General features: G+C 41.3%; 1 protein-coding gene across 1 annotated transcript in view; it reads right to left on the bottom strand.

The window, feature by feature from the left end:
- GMPS (guanine monophosphate synthase) overlaps positions 1-24,666 on the bottom strand; it is a 49,935-nt gene that overhangs the window by 16,049 nt on the left and 9,220 nt on the right. The window contains exons 2-7 of the mRNA XM_060242372.1: positions 17,536-17,717; positions 12,510-12,624; positions 3,790-3,887; positions 3,229-3,332; positions 1,589-1,782; positions 863-1,028 (exon numbers count right to left, since the gene is read on the bottom strand). Of these exons, the coding sequence (XP_060098355.1) occupies positions 863-1,028; positions 1,589-1,782; positions 3,229-3,332; positions 3,790-3,887; positions 12,510-12,624; positions 17,536-17,717 (859 nt within the window). The remainder of the gene's footprint in view (positions 1-862; positions 1,029-1,588; positions 1,783-3,228; positions 3,333-3,789; positions 3,888-12,509; positions 12,625-17,535; positions 17,718-24,666) is intronic.

Below are 24,666 nucleotides of genomic sequence, written 5' to 3'. Positions count from 1 at the left end.
TTGGACAGGAAAAACTTCTGGGAAAGAAATGCCCTCATTTTGACCCAGGTTTATTAGCAATAGAATAATTAACAGGCATTCTCACATTCTGACATGTTACCGTTTTATGGTTTCCCATGCTAATGCAACCCAGATCAAAGGTTTTCTGAATTTGTTAATTTTACTATTCTGCTGTTGGATTTTAACTTTGTACCACTTTGCATTCCAAACCCCACCAGCTATATGTGGCTCTGCTTACTGTACCTCATTCCTCGTCTGAAGAAGTGTGCATGCACATTAAAGTTTACGTTCTGAATAAAACTAAGTTGGTCTTAATGGTGCAATCAACTCCTATTTCGTTCTACTACTTCAGACCAACATGGCTGCCTACTTGGCATTAAAATTGTGAGCTACTGGCATTAAAGTTGTGAGCTGCTGCATAAATTAAGTGTACTTTGGGGTCATCCTTCCTGAGCTAAGACAAAATGTGTGAGCTGGAGGCTAAAAATCTGCGAGCCAGCTCACACTAACTCAGCTTAGAGGGAACACTGATTATGTGTATTCAGATTCCCTTTCCTTTCACTTGGGGATAAGATCTACAGGGAAGTCAAAAGAGGTTAATTTTTGAAAAGAGTTTGGAGAGATGAGAGAATGGTAACAAGTAGGTGTTCTAGGGGAGAATTTCAGGAATAAAGATGAAATTACTTAAGAGAAAAGGTAAACAGTAAACAAACTAAGTGCACAGTTGAGTAAATTTCTGGCATTCATTTTCCAAGAAAACTCCTTTTAAAACCCTCTTGGGTTAGGGAGAGACTGAAATGAGATGAACAGCCAATAAAATTATTGCTTTTTTCGATTTTCAGATGAATACAGAAGTTAGTACCTTTAACTTGGATTCCTAACTTCTTGAGTGCTTCCTCCACTGACTGACTCTCCCTCTTGCGCATAAATCCATTATCTATGTGCACTGCTATAACTTGATCTTGGTTCAAAGCGCGGTTCAGTAAAGCAGTACATACTGTTGAGTCCACACCTCCACTGAGTAAAACCTACAATGATTGAGATAGAAGGAAAAAAATTGCATGTATTTCTTTTTTCTTTTTGCCTAATAGAATGAATTATAGGCTATTTCTCAATTCTTAATATTTAGCATATTATGTACTGTTTTTGTAAATTGTTTGTTATATGCATTCAATGGTCTAAATTGGATCTTTGTATGTTAGATTTATATTTTTATTTTTTATTTTCCCTCTGCTCCCTTTGTATTGGATTAGATTTAATAAAATAAAATGTACTTAAATAAAAAACCCTACAATGATTGAGATAGAAGAAAAATAATTGCATGTATTTAGTAAATACAAACATGCCATAATATTTCATATGCATTACTGCTTTTCACAGTCTGCGACATCACCAAAGTCATAAATACACTTAGGTGACTGTGCAACAAGGCAGGAAAAGTAACACACTTTTTAAAATGAACATAATTTAAAGCAATATTTTTTAATGAAGATTGCACTTGTTTAAAATAAGTGAAAGTTAAAGCATCAAATGCTGTAATTTTTAAGAATGTGGATAAATTTTTCAATATATTTAAGAACTTCCTTACCAGGACCTTTGATGAACCCACTTTGTCTTTGATTTCCTGAATGCACTCCATTTCTCTGTTCTGAACTGTAAAGGTGCCACTACACCCAGCAATTTCATAAAGGAAGTTTTTCAGCATTGCTTTTCCATTTACTGTAAGGCTAACTTCAGGATGGAACTGTGCTCCATACAGTTTTTTAGATTCATTTGCTATGGCTGAAGAAGCATTAAAAACAGAAGAATTATAACAATATGGAACACTGAGATAAAACGACTAAACTGAGGCTACTGTACTTATAAGAAGACAAGGGTCACTGAAAAAGACAATAATACTTCGAGAAGTTGAAGGCAATAGGAAAAGAGGAAGATCCAAGATGAGATGGATTGAGTCAAAGCCACAGTCCTTACTTTGCAAGACCTGAGAATGGCTGTTAACAATAGGACATTTTAGAGGACATTAATTCAGAGGGTCATCATGTCAGAAGTGACACACACACAAGAATTTATATATGTATCAGAAAGTCTTTCATATGTAAATTCAACCACTATAAAGGAATTAGAGAATTATTAATAAAAATGTGCAGTCTCTTCTTGAAAACCATACTCAAGCATACTTTCATTGAAAGTTTACAAAACAAATCCTAGCAAAAATAGGTCAAAAGAATCAGTTGAAAATTATCAAAATAATTTTTTGTAATCCTGAAACAACAGACTGATATCTAATCTTCGGTCTGTTTCCTTAATACCTTACTCAGTTTCCACTTTCTCAGTTCCCTGGGGAGAAAAGAAGTATAAAATGCCCAAATAAATGGGGATTCAAGAGGCCACAAACAAAAGATAAATAGCTGCTTGGGCAAGGAATTGAGCACTACAAAGCTCAAATTTGTTAATCTAAGACAAACAAGCAGCTGCCGGTTATGATCAAGAGTTAGCTTGCACATACCGAACAAAATCTCTGGAGACTATTTTTGTTAATAATACAAGGTTCTACAACAAAGGAATTGCATCTGTGAGTGGTAGATTAGATTGCTGCTTTAAGAATCAAGTGGATTTCCCCCCTGTTCTATCACAAACAGATTTAAGTTAAAATAATACTTGAGAAATCTATAAACTGAATATTTTCATTTATCTGCTTTCATAAATCAAGGTGTTTTTTTAAAAAAAAAAAACCTAGTATTTTTAAAGCCAGTTTTACAAAAAAAATCATAAAGCTTTCTGAAAGCTAAATTCACAAAATCCAACTTTTATGACTTTTGCAATAGGTTCCATAAGTGAAACATTTGATCAAGTTCTGAACTGTGAAACCAAATTCCAAATGTACTGATTCCAGCTTATGAAAATAAATCATTAACTTCAAAAGCTGCTTTGAATTTGACATTCATGCAGAATGACGAAGCATGTCTGCCTCCCTTTCACACTGCTACTCTAATTTAAATACTGAAGATTCATTTTTGTGCAATTTATCACTGGAAACTAAAATGATACCCACATTCTCTGTTGCAACTGGGTGGGGGTAGCAAACAAATGTTTTCCAAATCATATTTTTTTTGGAACCACCAAGTTTACAAATACACAAGTGTGTTGCAGATTTTGATCAACACATTCTCTGTAAGGATGTACTGTCAACATAAATTAAATGGTAATGGTGTACAAAATACATACCTGCTATAACATTTCCTGACTGCGCAACAACTTTGAATCCATCAGCTACCTTATCTACACTATCTCCATGGGTAAGGAGTACAACCTCTTCCTTCTGCAGCCCCCTGAGAACAAGATAACCAAATACAAGAGTAGCATTATTTTAAAAGCCATCAGCTAAAAGTGGTAAAAGCACTATTATACTTGCAACAAAGTCCTCTTTTCACCAATTAATAATATTCCCATCACCACCACGTAAGATTGCCAGCTCTGAGTTGATAAATACTTGGGAGATTTTGGCGGTGGAGCCTGGGGAGGATGGAATTTGGCGAGGGGTGGGGTATAAATGCCAGAGTCCACCCTTCAAAACAGCTATTTTCTCCAAAGGAACTGATCTTAGTCACTTGAAGATCAACTGTAATAGAGGGAGATCTCCAATTGCCATCTGGAGTTTACCAGCCCTATCATTACAGATTGAAACTCTTTGCCAAGCTAAATGTTCCAATTTCAAAACTATTAGAGTTTACCAGTGCCATTTTAATCTCCCTTCCTTTCTGTTTTTACTTACAAGTATATGCGTACCTGAACAGTGAGCAGGTGTTATCCAGAGTAATGTTGAAGACTCCATCTTCTCGAACATCTTTTTTGTGAACCGTACCCCCAAATACCTTGTTCATCATCTGTCAAAACAGAAAAGCTAATTGAATTACTACAGTCTACTTTGATTGCCACACTCCTATTTATTCCCTTTGCACTATCACTGTGTGAACATTCACCAGCAACTGGCCAAAGTATTTAACCTGTAAGAAACACAGCAGAACTTCTGATAATTTGCATCAGCATTGCAAACAGCAATGAGGTTAGTCACCCTGCCTTTGCTCTGTTCATTTGTACTGCTTCTTTCCCTGCCCCCCCCCCCCCAGTGCAGCAGTTTGGTTCACAGTCTCTCCCCTAGCTTCAACAGGTTCCTGGTACTTTAAGGCTGCAGGATGCAGGCGAAGGAAGAAAGAGATTAACATCAACATCTTCTATAATGTAATAAGAGCGCTTTCACTTTGGCAAAACTGAGCAACCTGATTGGTTGGGACTGGGTAGGACTGTGATGCATCAACCTTTGGCCCATCAAACTATCAATCAAGAGTATTTGCATGCCACTGGCTGAGTCCTCTCCTCTCTCCTGCCCAAGTGGATGTTGCTAGTTAGCAAAGCTGATTCTGTTAGTAAAAGGCAACCAACTTTCGTTCTGACAGCTACCGGCTCTCCCTATTCTCCTATTGGCTGAGCCACCTGTCACAGTGATTCACAAAGGAGAGAGAAAAACCCTTCCCTCGACTGATTGAGTGAGGAGGAAAGAAACAGCCAAAGAAAGGCTTCCCTTGATTGGCTGAGGACTCCTCCCTATCCTCCTCTGGAAAGGGGGGGAAATGGTGTCCTGTGGCAACAGACCAGATACAGAGAGAGAGATGTGGAAGGCAAGTGAGACATACAGAGAGATTGAAGTCCTGTGCTTAAGACCAACAACATTCTCAGAGATAGACTGAAAGGTATCACTACAGGCCTCTGAGGGAGAACTCATTGGCGCCAGTCTTGATTACGGCTGCCAGTTCCAGGTTGGTGGGAAAATCCTGGAGATTCTGTGGTGTTTGAGGAGGTCATAGGAGTTAGGGTTTCAGAGTTGGGTCTGCCAGACACAGGTTCTTGCTGTGGAGGCTGGCTGGGTGATTTCGGACCAGTCACAGACTTCTAGGTTAACCTGCCTCACAAGGTTGTTGTTCGGATCAGAGGGAGGGAGAGAATATGTAAGTTGCTTTGCCCACCCCGTGGACTCCTTTTCCTATGTAGAGGCTGCAGGGAGGGGGAAGGCGATGGAAAGCTGAAGTCAGAGGGGCAGATAAAGGGAAGGAGATAGGGTTGCCAACTCCAGGCTAAGAAATTTCTGGAGATTTAAGGGGTGGGACCTGGAGAGGGTGGGGTTTGAGCAGGGGTGGGACCTCAGACAGGTACAATGCCATTTCCTCCTAAGGAACCATGGTTGCTAATCTCCAGGTGAGGGCTGTAGATCATTCAAAATTACAACTGCTCTCCAGATGGTAGAGATCAGCTCCCCTTGAAGTGGAGGGGAGTGAATGCCTTCACTTGAGTGGGTGAGGAGACAGCAAGGATGGGGGAGCACTCACCCAGAGCCTCTTTCTAGAGCCTGCTGTATTTTTCTCCACAACTGGCCTTATTCCTAGTTATAAAATAAAAGCCATGATCCAAACAGCAGACAGATTTCACAAGAACTACTAGGGCAACACTGAAGTTTCAATCTTTGGCTTACTTGTTTGGAAGGAGAACTTCCCTGAATTCATTGAATTTTAACTACTCAGCAAACTTACGCAGATACCTTGGAAGGGCAGGTAATTACCATTTTCCATAGTTTCAGTAAGATTTTGCATTATCCCTCAACAGACATAGCCTCCTCTTTATTAGCCTCCCCAAGATAGGGGGGACAATTCATATTATTGTACGGTGAACTATGCAGCACTGTCTGGCCTCATCATTGGCAGCAGGCTTGTTAACACAAACAAATGCATGCCTAGAAATTTTCTATGCCCTAATTAGTTCTTTTACATTTGATCCCAGGGTGTCACTGTAATCAAGCGGCTTCTTTTCATGTGTACTGATGGAATGCATTTTACTACCACATAAATCTAGTATGTGTTTCACCATAGTTAGCACAATGCTACAATGTGAGCCATGTACTCGGATCTCCTGGCACATATACTCTGGAGATTTCCCAAGCATTTCCTCTGGAGGAACAACAACTAAATTCCCATACCACTTTTAAATTCCCCTGGTTATAAGAGGGCAATTTTAAGTGAGACTCACAGGAAAACATCTGGTACATATTTTTTGTCACCACTGAACCTAGGGGACATTCGTTTCTGTACATTTAGGTCTAATTTGCACAAACAGTAAAGGAAGTGGTAAATCTCTTCCTAGATTATAGTATTTCAGAATTCAGGTGAGGATTCATATCACAGAATGTTCTCCCATATTAAAAAGCAAACCAATCCCTGCACATGGAACTAGAATTCTAGGTTATAGTACTTCTATCTGGCTCTTACTTTTTCTTGGTTCAAGAAATTTCTGCATGGAGAAGCAAACTATCATGTGAACCCATACCTGCAATCTGAACGACTGCAGCTCAAACACAGGAGTATCAATGAGTGCCTGTGTACAATTAGTCATGAAAGTAATGTAGATATATGCCTGCATTTGACATACAAATAATTAGTATCCCAGACTTCTGAAGCCCAGTTCCTTAGTGAGCTGTATTATAAAGTAACCAGATGACACTATTCCACTTCTCTTATTACAGTCTTCATCCAGATGCGAAAAACCCACTCATTATTCCTTCACCATCACATCATAATGGAAGATTATCTATCCTACTCAGACCACCAGTAGATCAGTCCTTTTCATCTTGGATTACCAGCTTCACAGAGATTTCCTTGCACATGTAAACATGACTATGACAGTTAGCAATTTAAAAGCCTGCTTTATTATTATTTCTTACTATACTGCATTTGAACCCCTCACAAAGCCTCACTATTTGAGGGAGTTGTGTTTTGATGATGCATTCATTATGCTTGACTGGTTCCACATTGTTACTATATACTTTAAGTAGTGGCGTTTGAGTTTGCAGTGATTAACAGAATTGGCACACCACCAACTTGTGCAAATTTACAGAAAGAGGCAGAGTTCTAGAGTGGCTAATTCTGGGTTTGTGTGCAAGAGAAAGATGAAGAGAAAATAGCAAACAAGCTGTGATGCTTCCCTTTATGGATCAACAGAGGTTTGTCATGACTTCTGAACACAGACGTGATTTCTTTCTCTTGTCTCTCCTTGCTTTCCCAGAAACCTGGATGTCTCCAGCTGACACCCAAACTCCTGCTACTCTCTCTTGTAGTTCATTAGCCTTTTCCCAACATCCACTTCCTACGGAGAACAGAGGTGGCTTATCTTCTTGCCAATTCCACCTTTTGCCCCAATTCAGTTGCTGCATGTTTTTGTTTTGTAATACTTTATTTGCTTCTCTTCTTTGTCCTACTCTTCATTATCTTTAGTCACCTTCTTATGCTGGTTTTGCTGCTCTGGCAGTGCTGCTAAGTAACTCTTTCTGACTTCATATGTTATAAATTCACACTATCATACAATTCATATAGTTTTATTTTTCTGCAAAGGGAATCACACACCCAATTCAGTCATCTCCATTTTCACTGCTTATTCAAACTCTCTTTAATCTTCTTTCTGGTCCCACTCTGCTTGTTCTTTCATCCTCCTTGTAATTTAAACTCTCCCCCAATATTTTACTTATGTCTGTTATTCACTTTTCATTATATACCCCCCTTTTTCTGGCTGTAAAATTCCTGCTACCATTTATTCTCTCTTTTTTCTCCTGTGCCTGCCTTTGATCTTGGTTTTTTTTCTTCAGCTAAACTTATCACTTATCTTTTTGGTTCTCTGTCAGTTTTACTGGTCTTTTTGGTTCTCTGTCAGTTTTACTGGATTTGGGGTGCGATTCTAGCTTGCCTCCTCTTAGTGCGCTCTGGATAACACTAAAGAGCTAAAACTTCAGGCTGCCAGATAATTGTAGGCTCTCCTGGCTACTCTGGACATTTGGAAACAATCAAACAATCTTGGGACGACTTGACAAGGGGTATAGGAGACTGCTTCTGAATCTTCCAAATGAATATTGAGGATATAAGCAAGTCTAAATGCCAATACCTGTCGCAAATCTTACTGGCCAATAAAATAGATTTAACTCTTGTTCAATAAACTCATCTTGATAATGAAAATCAAGCCCTCCTCAAAGTGAAAATTGTGAGATATGATGCTATTGGCATCACATACCATCATACCTACAGCACAGTGATTTATGCCTGAAGCAACACTGAACATTTGAAGCTGGTACTGAACAATGTCCACAGTGACATCCACACAATTGTAGTAAAAGTTGGGGAAGTACATATTGTCAATGTTTAGAAACCTTTTACAGTTTCAAGGCCAGTACATGTCCTATCAACCTACCCTCATCCTTCTGTATATGCCAGTGACTTTAACAGCTACCACGGAAAGTGAAGATACACGGTTAATGATAAGAAGGGTGAAGCACTTGTCAACTGGGTTGAAGAACACGCCTTACATCTTATTTTCGACACTAAAGACAGAGGCACCTTCAGATTAGTGGCATGGACTAGAGAGTCTAACCCTGATTTTACATTTGTTTCATCTGACCGAAGAAGTTAGTCCTTGCTTATATCCAGACATGTTCCTGAGGCTTTCTCACAGTTTTCTCATGTTCTTGAGGCGTTCTCACAGTCAGCATCAACCTGTAACCCTCAAGCTAGGAATCCAAATACCAGTTAACAGTTTTTTTTCCAAGATCATGATGGAACTTTAAGAGTGTGAACTGGAAAGGTTTCAGAGAAGATCTGGGTCCCTCCAGCACATAACAACTACTGCTGATTCATTGGAGTTGTTACACCTACAGCCAAAAGCCACATTCCTTGAGGATACTGGAAAGACTATATTCCAGGCTGGAGCAATCAGAGTGAGAGGCTGTATCAAAATTTCCTCAACAGAAAAGACCCAGAAATAGCAGTTTAAATACTCCATGAACTCGACGCTGCTTGTAGACAAAATGGACCAAAGCAACTGCAAATCTGGATTTCTAGCTTCTGGTAGGAAAGCCTGGTGCCTGTTGAAAAAACCAGGTGTAAACCCAACTGTGCTCTGAGAAAATCTGAAGGTAACATCAAATCAAGATTAAGAAGTAACTCCAAATTTTGAAATACACCTTCCCTAAAGACTGTGAGCTGTCAGGGATTTCAGTGCTGATGAGATTTCCAAGGAGCGGAGGGCATCAGGCTTTGACTGCTTCCATAATGAGTTCTTGATGAACAGTGGCACACTCACTAAAAAATGGCTTGCAAAGTTTCTCACTGACATCATAAGAATAGGAAGACTCTCAGAGGAATTCGAGAAAGCAAAGATAGCTGCTATTCTCAAACCTGGAAAACCAATACACCTGGCAGAAAGTTACAAACCTATTTCCCTCCTGAGCTTCTGTTATAAACTCCTCAAGAGGCTAACACTGAACAGAATCAGTGACAGAATTAATCAACATGTCCCTATAGAGCAAGTAGGATTTAGACCCCATTGTAGCTGACAAGACCAGGTTCTCAGCAAGGCAGGGTATTAGTGCTGATATCTTAAGATGCCTCTAAGATATCAGCAGTTTTCGTAGATCTAACTGCTGTTTAAGACACAGTCTGGAGAGACAGTCTGCTGTATGGGTTTTTACAAATTAGTCTACTGTACAGGTTTTTACAAATTTTTCCCTGCAGAACACTATTTCAACTCCTAAAGAGCATGCTGAGTGACAGAACTTTCTGAGAAATTAAGAGTCAGTCAATCTACAATCTACAAGCGGAAGAAACTGGATAATAGTCTGCATACCCATTGAAGTCTTGAGAGAACAGATATGGATTTAAGCAAGGCACAAAATCCAGTAAGCAAACTACTCTAATCAACAGCCTAGGATGAGGATCTCAAAGACATCCTATAGAATAAGTATACCCATTGTATCAACTTGGTTACATATTTTATACTATGATATGTTTCCTGTGTGTAACTCTGCCATATGATAAATAAATGCTGCTCCCTTCCCTCTGTCCCTCACATTGTCAGGTTTCTAGTGTTCCACCTTCTTATTTTATGTAAGCTGTTCGCTTTCCAGTTTTTAAAATACTGTACGTCTTTTCATCCCCCCAGTGGTATGATTTTCTTCTGTCCTACAGTGTCAATGTTATGATGACAATATACAGTATGAGGTATTTCTCTAACTTCCTTCACTCTCTTCTTACAAATATGTTACAGTTAATTTTTCTTGAATGTTTGATCATTACTTTAAAATACCTCATGAAAGAATTTATTGTATTTGCTCCCTAAACCATTAATTTCTCTCCACTACTACTACTACTACTACTACTAATAATAATAATAATAATAATAATACTTTTTATTTATATCCCGCCCTCCTCGCACAAGCAGGCTCAGGGCGGCTCACAACATATAAATGCAATACAATAAAATCATACATAGCAATAAAATCATCATAAATCAATTTACAGATTATATTAAAATTAACATTATGGTGCTATAATAGGTCTTTCATAAGTTCAGTGGCAAAAAACATATCCAGCGGCACCATCTTAACTTAGTATAGGTGAAGGCTATTTTGAAGAGGTAGGTACCACAACTGTAGCCAGAAGGGGGCACAGGGTTGGTGCCCCCTATAGAATCTGCAGTACCCCCACCCAATCTTCACTAATCTTTCAATTTCTTGGAATATTGGGGCTTGACACAAAGATTGGGTGGGGGTGCTGCAGGTTCTATAGGGATCACCACCCATGTGCTCCCCCACTGGCTATGACCCTGACTGGCAAGATAACTGAAAAGAGAATATTAAAAATTATTGAAAACTAAGAAGCTTGCCCCCCCCCCAAAAATAGGATAAGTTATTATGGGCCATAATAACAAAAAAGGTACACTGACAAGGTAACTCATCAATGTTCTCTGAACGTGCCTATCTTCTTTCTTGCTCTAGTTAAAATGCCCCACCCCATATTGCTAAAACTTGCCACTTTTCCTCTATTTTATGGCAGGGGTCCCCCAACCATGGACTGCTACCATGGACAGGTCCACAGCCTGCTAGCAACCAGGTCATGGAGCAAGAAAGAGGCATTGCACCATCCCTACCTGCCCGGGACCCAGGCAGACGAAAGAGGCAGCATGGCCTCACTCAGATGATTGGCGGGGGTCATTAAATAGGAGGGGGAGGCAGATTGACCTTCTGCTGGCTGGCTACCTAGGGGGAGGCAGCATAAAAAGCCCCAGGCTCCCCCCCATTTAAAGACCCCCATGGTGTCTGAGTAGGGGGGAGCCTGGGGTGACTGCCCCCCCCATACCGGTTCGTGGAAAAATGGTCTTTCACGAAACTGGTCCCTGGTGCCAAAATGGTTGGGGGGCACTGCTCTATGGGATGTCTTTGAGATCCTTATCCTAGGATGTTGATAAGTTTGCTTACTGGATTTTGTGCCTTTTAATTTAAATCCATATCTGTTCTCAAGACTTCAATTTTTCTTTCTTCTTGCTTTAAACATATCACATCTCTCAATTTTTTCTTCATTAGTTTCCTCTTATTAAACCTTTTTTTGATGTTAAAGCACTTTAATAGTCTCTTGCACCTTGCCAATATTCACTGCTTTCTTTCTATTGTCTTTGTTGGTTCCTATATTAATAACACTAATCTTCTTACCAGGCCTGCACTTCCTTGCATCATTTACTGACTGCATGCTTCTCTTTCTCTGGTTCCCTTACACATAGAAATGTCCCCTTTGAAAAATTTGGCAGGCCTCCTTTGTCCACACTTAATAGATGATTAAAAACGCATTTATATCTTATATTCCATTCTTCATGTTCTATTTTTATTGTTTTATGTTAGACCTATTTGAGGGAGTATAACTTTTTCTTCCTTTCAGTCTTGTGAACTAAACCTGCAAAGTCCTCTCCCCACCATTTGCCCATTCATGTCACTTCGTATGTTTAAACTGGATCATCAACATTGGGGCAGGAACACATCTATTTTATTCATTTCAGCACCTTGTAGGCTTTCGTACTTCAATAAACGAAGCAACAATGATGATGATGAAAGAAAACTTCTTTTTGCAAGAATTAAAATTGTCCCTAGTATCTTGATAATACTTCCAGACCACAAATAAATGTCAGAGCTTAAATAAAGTACTAAAACCTAAGCACTTACTGCCATAAAAAGGCTGCAGTAACCTCTTTTTCAAAATTATGTAAGTATTCCAGACAAATAGCCACAAGACTCAGACATTCATATATCACCACACAGCACACCTCTGTGCATAACATACAGCAGTAACCTCTGCAGAAACCTTGTGTCCACACATAGGTGGTACCTTGCTTGACCAGAGTAACAAGTTAATGGACAGGGAGAATTTAAGTACTACATACGATCTGCATACAAGAGGGAATACATCATTTCTCAGTTTCTTCAAAAATAAACTGTCACCATTTGCTTATTTCTACTTCCAAAACTTATGTTTCACACATTTTATTGCTATAGCCAACTATGCATAAAATAAATCAATGCCAGTAGTTTGTTCTTAAGCTGATGACATATGACAAAACTATTAAAACAATATTTGAAGATTTGTAACTAGCACCTGCATGCCATAGCATATTCCAAGAACTGGTCTGCCTATTGTAAATATTGCTGGGTCGAACCAGGGTGCATCTTCTGCATAAACAGAATTTGGTCCTCCAGATATGATGATAGCCCTGCAAAGGAAACAGATTTTTTAAAAGTAAGTTCTTTAAAAACAAACACACACCACTTTAACAAAAGTTATTTTAAACTTCTACTACCAGAGAACATTTATCAAGGCAACAGAGCAAGCTTCCTATTCATATTCACATCTTGATCCATAAATGTCTGCCATACTGGCATAACAAATGGTCCAGACAAAACAAAAAAAAAGTTCATTTGCACAATTTGTTCTTCATGCAAGCCATCATACAAACTACTGGCTTTAAAACACAGGTTTTCAAAATAAGCTAATACGTAATTATTCTAATTTCATTTTAGCTTCTAAAGAAATTATATTTGATCTCATTTTTTTTAAAAAGATTATTCTTTGTCAAGTATAGCTAGTATCTGGAGGTATTGACACTACACTGTAGAGCTCCAACATACATTTTACAGGTAGCCTTTGCCACATTCAGTGCAATGAGATGGAGTAGAGTTCCAATTAAATTAAGTAAGCAAATGTTATTAGGATGATAGCTGAGATTTCCATAGCCTTCACTGTTATCATTCATGACTATTTGACTTTCACAGTGGAAGAACCTCAAAAGAAGACGAAAGAATCATCAACTCTGATGTCCAGTTTATACCTTATCTAGCAACATAAAGATTATCCATCTGCCCACATGATTATGGTAGATCATGTCATTAGACACCGTATGGCAGGCAGATAAACCTTCCCACAAAGCAAACAGTAGCCATTCTCCTCCAGTTTATGCTCCAACAGAATCTCAGATAAACATTTAATTAACTGATATAATTTATGTTCCATACAACAGACACACTCAAGATGGCTTTCAAAAAATGTTAAAAATTAAACCACTTAATACACAACTGAAACACTACAACAGATCACTATAACAGAGCACAAATCACTGAATTCTTTGCCACAGTGACTAAAGGAAACGTTCATATTAAGAAGCAGTAAGCTGGTGAATGAGTGCTAAGGGGCAATATATGGGGAGGGGCTCAATCTCTATGACCTGCTGTCTGTTTGCTCTCCAGAGCAATTGGTTGGGATGTTGGACTAGATGGACCAGTGGCGCTTATTTTTTTCCAGTTACGTTCCACCTAAAAAAGACTGTCATCATCTAAAAAAGATCAAAGCTGATAATATACACCAACCTCGCCATACATAAGATCTTAAAACGTGGAATCATATGAAAATATCCTACCAAGTAATACTTTACACATTTATTTGTCTTTTAGACTGAGGAAAATAAGACAAAAGAGAAATATTTTCAATAAATAAAATCAGTGATTTGACCTATTTAAGATATTGCCATGTTTTATTGTCCTTAATACTTATTAAAATTGATTTCAGGTTTACCATGCTGTTACTCAACAGCTTATGAAATACTGTAGCTTCTGTTTGCCGGGAAGTGTACTTACACTGTTCAATAACAAAAACAAGCAGTGCTCTGCCTCCGCAGGCACATGGATCTATTGTCCACACACTGCTCATTTCGAGACTGATGTCTCACTTAAACCAGAAGTTACACAGGCTTGAAACACAATTCTTGAGGCAGCTAAGAGATCAGTACAAGCTTATCTTTAATAGGAGAAAATCTCAATGGGTAGGAATGAGCTTTTCAGAGAACAGCAGAGGAATTCTGACTTTCCTGAGGGCTCTAAGGGCCTATTTATACAATGAACTGAATCAAGTAGCAAAGCTTTTCCTGGGCAGGATGCCGGGGGTTGCATGGTTTGTATATTCTCCCATGAGGGGGAAAAAAACATTGTAATGCTGTACAAAGAAAAACAGCATGTCAGAGAAACGGGTTCTAGCTTACCATCTCTCTGATGCACTAACCTTAAATATACAGCCATTCCCTGACACACACCCCCAACCAAAACCCCCCCTTGAATTATTGCTGTCCTCAAAAAAACCTTCACTACTTGGGTCTCCTGAAACTGACCCTTGGGGATTTCTACATATGCCCTTTTGAAACTCATAACTCCACAGCTGTTGCCTGCAGTGTTCTCTCTAAGCTGAGTCAGTGTGAGCTAGCTCACAGATTTTTAGCCTCCAGCTCACAGATTTTTGTCCTAGCTCAGGAAGGATGGCCCCAGAGCACAATAATTTATGCAGCAGCTCTCAACTTTAATGCCGGTAGCTCACAGCTTTAATGCCAGCAGCTCACAAAGTAGAATTTTTGCTCACATGACTCTGCAGCTTAGAGGGAACATTGGTTGCCTGCTGAGCTCACTCCTACCCTACACAAATTCTCTACTAAATTTACAATCAAATGGTGAAGTGTTTCCTCCAACAGTGTCAATTCAAGCTATGTGTAGACAACTGTGTATTTAAAACATTCACTACTATTTCTCACCAAGAATGTAAGTGCCATATGAAAGAGCCTTATGGAAACCAACCAGGGAGCTGGAATAGGTGGGCAGAACAGCGGTTAGGCAGTACAAGTCATTGTTTTCTGCCTTTCTTTTTTGCTTGTCTACTCTAGGTTGCTTCTTGTCTCCATGTTTGTTCATTGGCAGTATGGCTGAGCTAAATGTTCACATGAAAATATTTTTAACACAAATGGGGGCTTTTGAGAGGCAAAGTATCTAATCTCTTGCTCATGTCCACCCTTGCTAGTTTTCCTGATCTACTGATCAACACTGTCATTTTATTATTTTTTTACATCAGAGCTTCCATCCCACTTCCTGATTGTAAGATCCCAGCAAACTGCGAACCACACAGCAGGAGGGCATAATGATGCCATGAAGAGACTATTTCTAAAGCATGATATCGCACAGGGAGGGCAGGGAGCACAGGCTCTCCCTTGTTCCTAAAAATCTGCTGAAGAGGCACATTTTTGCAAGTTGAGAAACTGCTCCTAAGAACCTCAAAAACCTTTTTCCTACTAACAATCACACTTTATATTAATATAAACAATCAATGAACCAAGAACTTTTGTGACCGAGCAAATCATATGAGTGTATAGACTAGAGTGAATAGACTGGTGGCTTTCTCTTTAGAGGTTTTAAAAGAGAGCCTAGATGGCCATCTGACAGCAATGCTGATTTTGTGAACTTAGATAGATTATGGGAGGGAGGGCAAGAAGGAATGCATCAGTGCTAAATTGTAGTTTTGCCATCTTTGGGGCATGGATAATTGGGGGTGGGGGGGAGCTATCTGTGAATTTCCTGCATTGTGCAGGGGGTTCGACTAGATGATCCTTGAGGTCCCTTCAAACTCTGATTCTATTCTGTCATTCTAATATGGAAATTCTAAATTCCTTAGCACTATTTTCTCTGTTTTTTGGATTCCCAACACTGAAAAAAAAATTCATTTCTGGTCATATACATTATTTAGTTACTTACTGTCTGTAATGTTCCAGTTGATAACCAGAGATTAAATGTTAAATATCTATTAAATGAAGCAAATCTTTGTTTTTATTTATATCTTGCCTTTCTTGCCAATGGGAACCCAAAGTCCCTCTCCTCCATTTTATCCTCACAACCCTGCGAGATATGTTAGGTTGAGTATGTGGCTGGCCCAAGGTCACCCAGCAAGCTTCCGTGGCAGGTGGGGATTCAAACCTTGGTTTCCCAGATCTTAAGTCTGACAATGCAACCACTACACTATGCTGGCTCCCAGGCTGTTTTTAAATCTCTGTTAGCTGAATCTGCTTCCGAATATGTTTTTATATAGTCATAATTCAAGTTTGCTCAAGACATGCATTTGATTGTATTTATAACAAAACAGAGACCGCAATATCAATTTTTTCTAAGAAAGAAATCTCTCAGAAGAAAGGCATACAAAAGACATAATCTTTCCTGTACATATATTGGAAGCGAAAGCAACCGTTGTTATACAATCTTGAAGAACACAAACAGGCATGTTTTAAAGGTGGAAAAGACTTGGTCAGTTAAAGGACAGAAGGAAGAAGATAGAGAAAACAGTGCTGTGATGGCAACCCTATTACATTTTTTCTCTGTTATCCTTTGTTCCTGTTTCATTAACAGGCCAATAACATTAGAGTGGACTGGACATTGTAAATAAAGTGTGCGCTCCTGCAGGAGCAAAGCACAGTCATACTACGGACTCAAGAGATGTCTGTATTCCAGACCCACCACCTGAAGACATATTCATTGCATTACTATTCTCATTGAAATGCAGTCTGTATGCCTACATTAGTCATCTATATGTACTAGTTTGCCACTTCACTGGTGGAAGCTCTTCTACTAATGGAAAAAAGAACAAAAACACAAGTGGTACTTGACTTACATGAAAGCCAAAGACCAACTGATGCATAGTTCTAAAGAAACACCACCCATAGAACTGTAACTCTGAAAGGGAAAAAATGCTGCTGCCCCTGGAGCTGCTGTATTTGCAGATTTCTGATCAGCAGAGCTTTCATGGGTGTTGGAGAACAGCAATGAGAGCTTGCATATCACTGCTGCCTACAGTCAGGTGCTGAGTTATCTGACAAGCAATCTGACTGAAAATGGATCTAGAGAACATGACTACAGATCTCTAGCAACCTAGAAAGGAGGAAATGGACAAAGCCAGGTTCCTGTTGCTGATCTTCACTCTGACCTAGACCACCTCCTTAAGTTTACTATCTGTATGCCACTATACTTGGAAACACATGTGAGTATGGCTCACGGTACTTAACCCCAAACCACTAAATTCTTCCCTGTCACCAAAGCCTGGGGCATTCCAGAACTGTAAGAACTTTTCCTTTGGACATTATGGCAGTCAGTGCTGAACCTCCATGTAGATAACTCAAGGCTTCCAAAGTACATACTGAGATGAGAGAAAACAAAATATTAGAATAGTGATTTGACAGCCCAGTGACGTAAGGTAAATAAAGGCACTGTCCAAGTCCTATTCCAAAAGTACCTTTAAAAAAAATGGTCAACACAGAGATAAATCTTACCGGAATCCCTGTTCTTTGATGGCAAATGCTGGCGTTTCCAAAGGGAAGATCTCCGACTGGACAAACAATTCTCTCACTCTGCGATCTATCACTTTCCCATACTGAGCTCCAGCATCAAGTATGACTACAGCTCCCTCGTAACGGCAGAGACCATCCTTGAGATCTTCTCCGGTATTCTCCAACTGTGAACATTATTTAAATAAGCACTTTATCATAAACAGATTATCAGAGAAAAGGGAGGACAGAAAATCAAAGCAAGTCTTTTAAAATGAGCACTAGCTGGGAAGTTAATTATTAGCAATGCTTGGGATAGACAGCATCTTACAGTGTCTTAGTATAGACACAGTCTTTCAATGTAATTAATAAATCCCTGTAAAGAACTTATTGTTTACAATGTTTTATTTTATGTTGAAAGTGTCTATACCAATTTTTTTTTTTAAAAAAAAAATTATTATAGCACCCTACATAGTAACTAAGAGGCCCATGGCGCAGAATGGTAAAACTGCAGTACTGCAATCCTAAACTCTGCTCACGATCTGAATTCGATCCCAGTGGAAGCTGGGTTCAGGTAGCTGGCTCGAGGATGACTCAGCCTTCCATCCTTCCGAGGCCGGTAAAATGAGTATCCAGCTTGCTGGGGGGAAAGTGTAGAGGACTGGGGAAGGCAATGGAAAACCACCCTGTAAAAAGTCTGCCGTGAAAACGTTGTGAAAGCAACATCACCCCAGAGTCAGAAACGCCTGGTTCTTGCACAGGGGACTTCCGTTACCTCCTTTTTTTTTTTATACACAGTAAGTAGTGAATATATGAGAAACCACTCCAGAATAGCAAAGTTCAGCAGATCATGTTTACTGCAAACAATACTAAACATGAAGTTTTTAATTCTTTTGTGCTTCCCTAGGCCTTCAAACCACCTTTCCATTTGCTAACCCATGCCCTGGAAGGACAGGACAGGTATTTCTGGAAGTTGTGCACAGCAAATCTGAAGAATCGCTTTTGCCTTACAGCCAAAGTACAGAAAACAACAAAAATTTTGCCTTATACAGATTCTTGCTATGATACATTGTGGAAGCCAAACTTCCACAATGTAGCAAGAATCAGCAGCTATCATTGCCATAAAAACACTGCCAACTTCTGCTTAGCAGTTGGTAAAAGATTGGAGGTTCACAATATTCAAAAAGAATGAAGGAGTTTGCAGCTTAACAGCTCTTTAACAGTCAAATATATGCCTATAACCTCCAAGCAGTAGTGTGTTTGTTTGTTTTTGCTGCTACAGGAAGAGATGACATAAGCTCAGGGAAGGGAACAAGTATGGTCAGCAGAGAGCAGGCTTGTAAATAGCCATGCCTCAGGCAAGTTTCTAGACAAACAGGTGAGGAAGTTTCTGTAAAATAGACTTTATTGTACAAAAAAACACTGTTTACCAAACTTTCCTCCTGCCAGAAAAGAATGTTAAAACAACTGAAACATATTCATTTGTTTATTTTATTATTAAACTTATATCCCACCCTATCCTGCAAGTGGGCTCGGAGCAGTTCACAACACGTACAAAATATTATAAACTAGATTTTAAAACAAGACGGCAATTAAAACGAAGACAACTGTTTCAAGGCAGTCCATCATGCCTAGTTAGTCAGATAATAAATTACTGTGAGCAGGGGAGGTCGAGAGGGTTGAACGTCCGCAGCCTCAGCCAAAGGCCTGGTGGAACAACTCAGTTTTACAGGCTCTGTGGAACAGTAATAAGTCTAGCAAGGCCCTGATCTCAGATGGAAGTATGTTTCACCAGGCCAGAAAAAGCACCTTGCCCTGGCTCTGGGTTGAAAAAGCCCTAGCCCAAGTTGAGACTAAATGAATGTCTTTCAGACAGGGACTACCAGTAGATGCTGATGTGCAGAGCATAAGGCTCTCTGGGACACATATGGGGAGAGACAGTCTCATAGGGATGCTGGTTCTCCAAAAGCAGACAGGTGGACTTCCGAGGGGAACCCACTCCACAAAGTTAGGGCTACTGTAGAAAAAGTTCAAGAACAGGCAACAAGTTGTTCTCACCAGCCTGGAAGATGGCACAAGAAGTAAAGTGTAGAGAGGCAGAGGAGGATGCTTTTTCAGGTTATACCATGAATGACTCACTGCCAGCTAGGTTTGTTCAACCCTAGCAACTCTTTACACTTGGCCAAAACTTGAACAGGCTGTATCTGCACCCTCATGCAGCATAACAAGCGGTGCTCATGGAGGCTGTATCAAAATGCAGAACCCTGCCCACATATTACACCACTAAGCGCTTAATGCAGAAAGCGGTGTGGCCTGTGCAAATTTCCATAATCCCCACCCATGTAGTAAAAAGGCAATTGTGATTCAAAGCATGCCAGAGCTGTATTGCAAAGCCTTCTAGAACTTATCTATGCACCAAACAGAAGATCAATATGGCTCTTTAGCATGGAGGGCATTTTCAGACACTAGAGTGTATTATGTTTTATTCATCCTTTAATAATAAATGTTTAAACCTTCTGGTTCTGATTGAAAGATTTTAGTCATTTATTTAAAATGGCTTATAAAACCATCTTTCTCCTAGGAATCTAGGCCCAAGGAGGGTAACAAAATTACACAGAATTAAAGTGATAAAAATACAATTCAGTCTTAGGCTGAATTTCTAGAACAGCTGTCATCTAAAAATTGCACACTGCTCCCCTTCTATGAAACTGCAAATGTCCTTCTAAAAGGTTCAGCTTTTTAGGCCTTGCTCATCAGTTCAGGAAGACTATCAGGGCAGAAGGGGAAAAACCCGAAATCAAAACACATCTGACTCCACTCCATTATAAGAGGGACTTATGTAATGAACTTGTGTCTTCAAGCTCATCTGCCAGTGATTCAGACAGTGAAGTTGATAAAAAGGCAAAACGGAAAAAACAGGCAGCCCCTGAAAAGCCTGTAAAGAAACAGAAAACCGGTGAAAGCTCCAAAGGTGCAGCTCCCTCCAAACAAAGTAGCAACAGAGATGAAAACATGTTTCAGATTGGTAAAATGAGATATGTCAGTGTGAGTGATTTTAAAGACATAGAATAAATGGAGCTGCAAGGCATGAACATTAGGTGTTTGAGGGAGGGAGGGAGCAGGGCCGTAGCCAGTATTTCATGCTTGGAGGGGCCTGCAGCACCATTTCTTGTGGGGGGGGGCAGGGGGCCACCTGGTTTGGCCCTAAATCCTTTCTTTCCTTCTCAAGTAAAGTGAGAGCCCCCCCCCCCATTTTCTAACTAGCTGCAAGTAGGCTTCTTCCCCTGCTTCCCAATCTGAAGCCCCTACAGTAGCAATGCTGCACTTGTTCAAAGCAGCGGCAATTGGTGGTGAACAAAGAAGGCAGACTGGAGGCCCTTCAATGGAGAGGCCATACAGATAGAAGGGGGGGGGGGGTTGAATGGAGTGGCCTGGCCCGCTCTGGCCCCTACTGTAGCTATGGGCCTGGGAGGGAGAGAAATAGAAGGAGGAGGTAGAGGTGGAAAGAAAGCAACTTTGAATGCATTCTCCAAGCTGCCAGCTGGCTTGGATAAGTGATTTAAAGAGAGAAATGCCTTTTCTAAGCTGGCCAACAGGGTGCTGGGGGCTTTGAGAGCTGCACAATGTGTGAAAGAGCTACATGTGGCTCCCGAGCCACAGTTTGGCCACCCTGCTTCAGGGATAAGTAGGCCTTCAGCTAATGATTTTTTTTATCTTGACCGATTCCTCACTAGTAGTTGCTCTGTCCCCAGGCTTCTGCTTTCTCCAACTCAAGTGATTGATTCCCAGTTGCTGCACAGATACATTTTGATACGCAGCTCCCTCAATTTCCCTTGCAACTTTCTGCTCTTGTTTTTTAGAGATCCAGAAGCTGCGAGGGGAAGTGGAGGGAGCTGCAGATAAAAATGTACCCCTGCACAGCAACTGGTGAGGAACTGATAGCCTGAATGGGGGAAGGCAGACAAACTTTACTACCATGGTAAATACAACTCAATTGTACACTAAGTGATTGTTCATAGAAAAACAATAACTCGCACTGGGTCATTCATGCCATATAAAAAATACAAATCTTTGAAACATATATAGAGTTTCTCTTCTAGGGTAAATAACACCTCTGTGAGACCAGGTCATACAAAAAAAAGAATTTAGGGGATTAAACTACATCTTTGACCACTTCTACAATTCAGATGCAGTTGAACATATGAAGCTGCCTTATACTGAATCAGACCCTTGGTCCATCAAAGTCAGTATTGTCTTCTCAGACTGGCAGCGGCTCTCCAGGGTCTCAAGCTGAGGTTTTTCACACCTATTTTCCTGGACCCTTTTTTGGAGATGCCAGAGATTGAACCTGGGACCTTCTGCTTCCCAAGCAGATGCTGTACCACTGAGCCACCGTCCCTCCCCTTCCTGCAAATGCTATTTTTTAAACATTTAAAAGATACCGGCAATCTGATCACAGCCTTGTCTAGTTTGGCCCCAAGGGACATATCCCAATTAGAAGAGCACCTGAAAGGGAAACTTTAAACTGTCCTTTTAAACTCCCAAGTTTAAAAAGCAACTTAGGAAGGAGAGTGGATACCTCAACTGCAGAGACAGGCATGAATTGGGGGGTGGCAATACAGGACACATGCACAAGCAACAGCTTCACTACTGCCAGTCGTATTTTTCGGTCCATTGGACGCTCCGGACCATAAGACGCAGGTGCCTGGCTGGCAGACAAGGGCAAGATCGCTCCCTCCGCCCCCACCGCAAACCCAGCACTTCGCAGGGAGCGATCTCGCCGCTTGTCTCCCAGCCAGGCACGCAGGCGCTGGCGTGCTTCCCCCGCGCCTGCGTGCCTGTCTGGGAGACAAGCAGCGAGATCGCTCCCTGCGAAGTGCTGGGTTTGCAGTGGGGGCGGAGGGAGCGATCTCGCCGCTTGTCTCCCAGCCAGGCACGCAGGCACGGAAAAAGCATGCCGCCCCCTCCGCAAACCCAGCGCTTCGTGAAGCGCTGGGTTTGCGAAGGGGGGGGGGGGTGCTTCCTCTGTGCCTGGCTTCAGCTGCTGCTTATAGCAAGGGCTGGGATCGGAGGCAGCCAAGCCTCCGATCCCAGCCCTTGCTATAAGCAGCAGCTGAAGCCAGGCAGACAGGCACAGAGAAAGCACCCCCCCCTCCGCAAACCCAGCGCTTCGCAAAGCGCTGGGTTTGCGAAGGGGGGGGGCTGATTCCTCTGTGCCTGGCTTCAGCTGCTGCTTATAGCAAGGGCTGGGATCAGAGGCAGCCAAGCCTCCGATCCCAGCCCTTGCTATAAGCAGCAGCTGAAGCCAGGCAGACAGGCACAGAGGAAGCACCCGCCCCCTCCGCAAACCCAGCGCTTCGCAAGCGCCAGCTGTGGAGGGGCCGGCGTGCTTTCTCCCTGCCTGTTTGCATGGCTTCAGCGCTGATGCTTAAAGCAAGCGCTGGGATCGGAGGGCGGAAGGAACGATCCTGGCGCTTGCTGTAAGCATCAGAGCTGGAGCCAGGCAGGCAGGCGCGGGAAGCGCCGCAACGGAGGCAGCGGATCACACTCCCCCCCCCCCCGAGGAAGGTACGTATGGTACCTTCACTCCATAAGACGCACACACTTTTCCCCCCACTTTTTTGGGGGGGGGGGGAGTGCGTCTTATGGTGTGAAAAATACGGTATTTCTAACCTAGAATGTAAAGAACTTGGGGGGGGGGATCATTACAGGGATTACTATCTAGGAAACAAATGTGAGCTATCTGAGCCCTTCCTCACAAATGTTATTGGAAGGAGAAGAAAACTTGAGATGGAGAATGCTTAACCCCATCGAAGACAGAGGTCCTGTGGCTGGGCCAGGGGGATGCAGGGTTGGTATGCCAACTCCTGGCATTTGATAGTGTGCCATTAACACCTGCATCATCTGTCAGAAGCTTGTGGATGATCTTGGATGCCTCCCTTTCAATGGAGGCTCAGGTCACAAAAGGTTGTTGAATTGGCACTTTACCACCTTTGCCAGGTTAAACAATTGGCTCCCTTCCTGTCTTCCTCTGATTTAGCCACAGTGATCCATGCAACAGTTACCTCCAGTTTGGACTACTGTAACTCACTCTATGCAGGGCTTCCTTTGAGTCTGACACAGAAATTGCAGCTGGTTCAGAATGAGTTCTGACAGGAACATCTTTCAGAGCACGTATGCAACCGGTGTTCTACAAGCTGCACTGGCCCCAGATTGAAGACTGGATCAGGTTCAAGGTTTTGGTGTTGGACTTTAAAACCCTAACTGGTCTGGGACCAGCATACCTTTGGGGCCACCTTTCCTGGTATATCCCCCAAAGAACGTTATACTCTAGTGATTAAAATCTGCTGGTGATCCCTGACCCAAAGTGGGGAGGGACAGTGGCTCAGTGGTAGAGCATCTGCTTGGGAAGCAGAAGGTCCCAGGTTCAATCCCTGGCATCTCCAAAAAAAGGGTCCAGGCAAATAGGTGTGGAAAACCTCAGCTTGAGACCCTGGAGAGCCGCTGCCAGTCTGTGCAGGCAATACTGACTTTGATGGACCAAGGGTCTGATTCAGTAGAAGGCAGCTTCATATGTCCACATATGTCCAGCTGTCCTCAGCCAGGGCCAGGGCATTTTCTGCCTTGGCTCCAAACTGGTAGAACACTCTCCCAGGAGAGATCAGAGCCCTGCAGGACTTGTTACAGTTCCACAGGGCCTGCAAAACAGAGTTGTTCTGCCAGGCATATAGCTGAGGACAGCAACAGGCTCTATCTTGATGGTTTCCATCTCGGACCGGCCTCCTCCCTTTCTTCCTCTCTCCCCTCCTCCTTTCCTTCTCATCAGATAACTATACCGTATTCCTCCCCTGAGATTTTACCCCATTATTTAGCTGTTTGGGGGGATGTATTTATTTATTATGTATTTTATGGTATTTATTGTGATTATGTATTGAATGTTTTTACAAATTATGTTACCCACTTTGAGTCTGATCTCCAAGGAGAGTGGGATAATAACAATAACAAATATTATTATTATTGTGTTAATATTATTATCATAATTATTCAAAGGGTCTGGGAACATTTGCTCCTTATATAGGACTGTTTGCTTGAAACCTGTCACATGTGGGGGTGTCCACAAACAAGCACTCATCGACT

This window comes from Heteronotia binoei, chromosome 6 (assembly GCF_032191835.1).
Source record: "Heteronotia binoei isolate CCM8104 ecotype False Entrance Well chromosome 6, APGP_CSIRO_Hbin_v1, whole genome shotgun sequence".
Classification (NCBI taxonomy): Eukaryota; Metazoa; Chordata; class Lepidosauria; order Squamata; family Gekkonidae; genus Heteronotia; species Heteronotia binoei.
Note: the sequence above shows the minus strand (reverse complement) of the source record. Positions and strands in the feature narration are given on the sequence as shown.